General features: G+C 43.3%; 1 protein-coding gene across 1 annotated transcript; it reads right to left on the bottom strand.

The window, feature by feature from the left end:
• Positions 1 to 950: 950 nt before the first annotated feature.
• On the bottom strand, positions 951 to 4,866 carry LOC135634569 (bifunctional pinoresinol-lariciresinol reductase 2-like). Its single transcript, XM_065144944.1, has 4 exons — positions 4,513 to 4,866; positions 4,286 to 4,420; positions 1,356 to 1,800; positions 951 to 1,267 (listed from the first exon to the last, which is right to left on the bottom strand). The coding sequence occupies exons 1-4, from the start codon at positions 4,696 to 4,698 to the stop codon at positions 1,104 to 1,106; spliced, it is 930 nt and encodes a 309-aa protein (XP_065001016.1). The 5' UTR covers positions 4,699 to 4,866; the 3' UTR covers positions 951 to 1,103.
• Between the last annotated feature and the right edge of the window lie 223 nt (positions 4,867 to 5,089).

The raw sequence follows: 5,089 nt of genomic DNA, 5'->3' as shown, positions 1-5,089 counted from the left end.
CTTTGAGAGTTTGATATTTTCATCTCAAAGACACATCAAACAATCATTTCGGGAGCTCAACGTTTTTACCTTGGAAGTATCTCAGATAACCTTACACATATGGGCTTAAATCACATCGATTTGATTTGGATAATATTTTCCTGTAACAATACGATTACATAATTTTTAAAAAGATAATTTTAGAAAAGACATTTGATAATTTCATTCGAGGAATGATATATATATTTTTATCTTAATTGGATTTGAAGTACGAATTTCAAAAATTACTAATATAATTCATGTTATTTGGAGAATAAATATTGAAAAATAAGAAATTCAAGTATGAGGGTATTTTATATCTCTGATGAAAGTAAAATTTAAAAAGAAATATTTGAATATCCAAAGTCCACAATCGAGAAGAATGAGGTGGCTTTCTTGAGATCGATCATATCCCATAACCGAAGAAGACATCCTATGGATCTATAATAAAAAAAAAAGGGAAAGTATATAGATAGTTGGGGGTATATTAGACAAAAAAAAGAAAAGAAAGGGAGACTGAAAATTCTGAAAACGGGGATGCTTCTTGCAAAAAACTTTTTTCAAAAATTCTTCCGACATTATATTGTATTAGAAAAAAAAGAAGTTCCAAGTTTAAGTCATGAGAAGAACATGTGCCAGTCGAAATCCCTTTTCTTTTTTTCGAAAACTCTGAAAACAAAGACGGCAGCAGCAGCTAAGCTGTAGAAACGCATGCGCAGAGACTAAATGAAACCGGGGTTTGGTAGATCATTCATTGTATGTCCATGTACCTGATGTCAGCATCTAATATACCTTTCCTTGTCATCGTATTATATGTGCTACATAAAAGATTAGTCTCCGTTGATGAGGTGGAGAGACTGAGATGGACCACTCCTGGTGTTGTTGAATGGAAAACAGAGTCGTCCCTGCTAGTATTCTTGAATGGAAGTCCATGGTGAACTCTGTGATGAATCTAATGATGTCAAAGATTGATTACACACAGATGATCTCCATAGCAGAATCCTAGTGATTAACTTGATGATACATAGGCAGTTCGAACCAGCTTATTGTTGTGCACAGAGGCAGAGGCAGAGGCAGAGCCAGTTCTAAACGAAACGCTTCAGGTATTCTTGGGCCGTGACATACTTGTAGTGAGGGTAGAGCTCGCTACCATCCACACCACGCGGCCCTTCCACCTCGAAGTCCAACTCACCACGGTAGAAGATATGACAGAAATGTGCCATCGCCGATTGCTCAAATGGTGGCATTTCTGCATCACAATCAACCAGCACAACTTTTAAACTTGAACCATTATTAGTTCTTGACAGCCAACACAAGGCATCATAAATCGCACTCACTGTCCATTTGGGAGAGCCATTCATCCTCTGAGATAAACGTCTTGCTGAGTTTTCGGCCGATGACCCTCTCCCATATCTCGATGACCTCCATCTGGCTCAGGATGTTATCCGGGGGGCGGAGGTAGAGAACCTTGTTCAGGGTCCTCGGATCATCGACCGATAGCATGGCATACATTGCAACGTCCTCCTCCGCCACCCATATGCATCTTTTATCCCCGCCGCCATAAACGTTGACATGGTCTCTTGGCGGCATGAAGATTGCCAGTTGCGCCAGCCCAGCTAGGAAGATGCCGGCGAAGCAATTGGCGGAGATGTAAGTGTGGGGGATGCTGGCCTCTTCGATAGCTCGTCGAACGATACGCTTCTCGCTGAAGACCTTATCGCCAGGGGGCATAGCATGATGCATACGGTCAACATCCATACCAAACTCGGAAGGGAGGTACCTCTGCATGCATATGTTACCGGCATCAACTTCGACTGTGAAAAGTGGAGTCAGGATGAATCTGAACACCGATACTGGTTTCAAAGCTCGATCACATGATGTCTCAGGAAGGGGAAAAAAAAAATAGAGGAAAATGTTCTACATATGTATCCTTGGAAGCTAAAGAACAATGATATGGCATATTTTGACCCACATATGAGTCATCATCTATGTCACACGCCATGTCCCAACCAATATTATAATCTAACGCCGCATGCCATCAGAACCTTGTGACGCACGTCAAGTCAAGTTCCGTATCGAGACACTATGCAACACAACTATCCCGAGGGCTCGAGATGGTATCGTCTGATGCCGCTCAAGCATCCCCCAAGACGCCAGCTCGTCAGAAAAGTCATCCCATCCCACAAGGGTCAATGGCCACATCGAACCGAGGTGCAACCAATTCTCACACAATAGTATATAAACCCCTGGCCGACGCCCGGCTAGAGGGGGAGAAAAGAACTTAACATAAAATACTCCACTGACTTGCTCGTCGGAGGGGCCAAAGTCGGGAAGCACCCGACGAAGGCCATTTTGCAGGAAGGCGGACACCCCTAAACGGCAAGCACCTCGATCTGGGAATTGTCATCCAATACACAAGGACGCGCTACCATTTATCCCGGAATCGGAGAGACGCATCCCACCAGAAACGACGCTCGGGTCGACAAACTGAGAAACTCGGATCAACACTCTCTCACAAGGGCTCAGTTGACTTCATCGGCCCGACTCTTGTCCGAGTTGCTCTGAAATGGTCACTCCCGACTGACGAACGTCTCGACCCAGGAGATACCTTCCATCGCACAAAGGAGAGCAGTGAGCTGGCTCAGATCCCGACCAACGTCAGCCAACATTTCTTCCTGAGAGCGCAGTCACCTCACCATCCTACTCACCCCACAAGAAGCTCCCGACATTAACCCGTGGACCTAACCGTGCTGACTAATCAACCACGGTACTTTTGTTCACTAACAAATAACATATTTATCCTTTAATATAGAATATATGTCCCTCCATATAATAAGATTATGTGAGATCCCGTCGGTATGCTTGGGTAAACCATTTCCATAAACATCAGTTAATTTTAGTTAAACAAAATATGTATAAAGATATAAAATACTCTCAATGTTTTTATCATCACAGAGAGTTTCTAAAGAGTATCAATACCCATTATGGTTTCATTTCATATGCAAGTTCTTTTATATTCGGTTATTATATATATATATATATATATGCGCACAATTATGTGTTTCTTTTTTACTATTTAAACCAAAAGGATTTTAGGGTAGGAAGAAAAACAAAAAGGTGATACGGTGAATTTGGTAGAAATGAGAAGCCTGCGTTTCTATCAACTTCTAAAGTGACTGATGATTGATTGTCTGTCTCTATCATTGGTTACAAAAACAATAATATATGTGGTAGGTACTCCATGATGGACACACTATCATTATATATGAAGAAGCATAGCACCAGGCTGTATCCCACCAGAATCCACGAACAAATGGGTCTCTTGGAGTAAAAGATAAGTTAATGATCACTCTAAATTTATAATAAATACAAGTTGCGTGAACTGATCACCCCATTCACGAGCCGTACTAATACATCTTTTGTCCCAACTCACCGGATAGGCATCAAGCAAACGCTGGTGTGCATAGTGAACCCACCAAAGGTTGGTGTGCACAGCTGGCACGCACGGTGAATGATAGAATCCCAAAGAAATTCTATTATAGATTAATCTTCGAAGGAGGGAGATCACTCGAAATGTCATAGGGGTTCTTGTAATTGTAGATAGATCTTACCTCCAAAGAGATGAAAGCTACAGGACTTTAAACCCTAGTCCTAAGGGTTACTTCTTAAGTGAGTTATCTCTTTTATCCTTAACCCTAATCAACCGGGCGACGGTTAGGAAGTCCAATGGTTCAAATATAAACCCTAGCTGGGGATTTATTGCTTCTTGGTTAAGTAGGACATAACCCTGCTAAAGTTCTATAAGTAAACCTACCGCACTACTCACGAGGACATAAAATTAGGGATGAAGCATCTACGTCAGCTTTAATACCAGAGACCTAATAATTCTCTACAACCCACCTCTGCTGTCAATCCGACTGCATTCCATAGGTTTGTGGGCAGTTTCTGAATATTCATGTTTAGGTGAAATATCGATTCATCGCCTAAATCTTTATTGTTCTCGATTGTGGCCTCCTTTTGTTTCGATCGACAGAGAAAATGAACGTATGTCGGTGTTGATTGAGATCCTAAACGTCACACTATTCTTTTATAGATTTCGCATTATGTAGAAGCAGAACTCTCTCCTCATTCGGACACTAAAACAACAGCCGGATCGGATCATTCTCATCTCGCGCTACTAGTTAGTTTGTTCTCTTGGAGACCAAGGCATCATATCATGAGATCGAGAACGAGGGAACGAACTTGGCATGGGATGGATGGGTCATACCTTGATGGTGCCGGCTTCTTTGATGGCTTCCACGAGTTTGAGCTGTTGCAGAATCTGATCGCCCGCGATCGTCGACACCACCACGTCCACTTGCTTCAGCGCCGAGATCAGGCTGTCGCGATCGTCCAGCGATCCCTGCGATCGAGCAGCCGCGCGGAGATGCGAGACATCATCAATTGCGCGCAAGAGTAGCGCTTGAAGCAGCAGATCAAGGATCTGTCGGTCACCTGAAGAAGCTGCGCGCCCTCCATCTTGAGCTCCATGAGCATCTGGCACCTGGCGAGATCTGAGGCGGTGTCGGGGCGGAAGAGGAGGAAGGTGGGGTGGCCGAGAGCCAGGCTGGCCTTGACGAGCCTCCTCCCCAGGTACCCAGTCGCACCAGTGATCAGAACTCGATCCTTTGCCTCCGCCATCACGCGCTACCGCTGAGGTAGGGAGAAGGAGAAGGATCCACCGGTCCAACGACCACCCAATTAAAGGAGGAGGGTAGAATTTAAGGGTGCGGACGTGAACAAGTATATGATCAGATCGGATCAATGGTTGATCGAGAAGAAACAGAACACATATATGATTGGTAGGATCAACATACATCACCATTCGTCTATCTATCTATCCATCAAAATGAGATTTAGAAACACATCCATATATATATATATATACATATCAACTGTCTGCTTTGGGACCGAAGATTACGCCTTCTCAATTTAATTTGATTCAAATGTTTTTCTTCTCAGAAGCAGTAGGGTCAGGATTCAATAGTCAAGACGGGTGTTGTCATCTCAGGTTCTGTAGCTGCAGTGCCAA

The sequence above is a fragment of the Musa acuminata genome, chromosome BXJ3-4 (assembly GCF_036884655.1).
Source record: "Musa acuminata AAA Group cultivar baxijiao chromosome BXJ3-4, Cavendish_Baxijiao_AAA, whole genome shotgun sequence".
NCBI lineage: Eukaryota > Viridiplantae > Streptophyta > Magnoliopsida > Zingiberales > Musaceae > Musa > Musa acuminata.
Note: the sequence above shows the minus strand (reverse complement) of the source record. Positions and strands in the feature narration are given on the sequence as shown.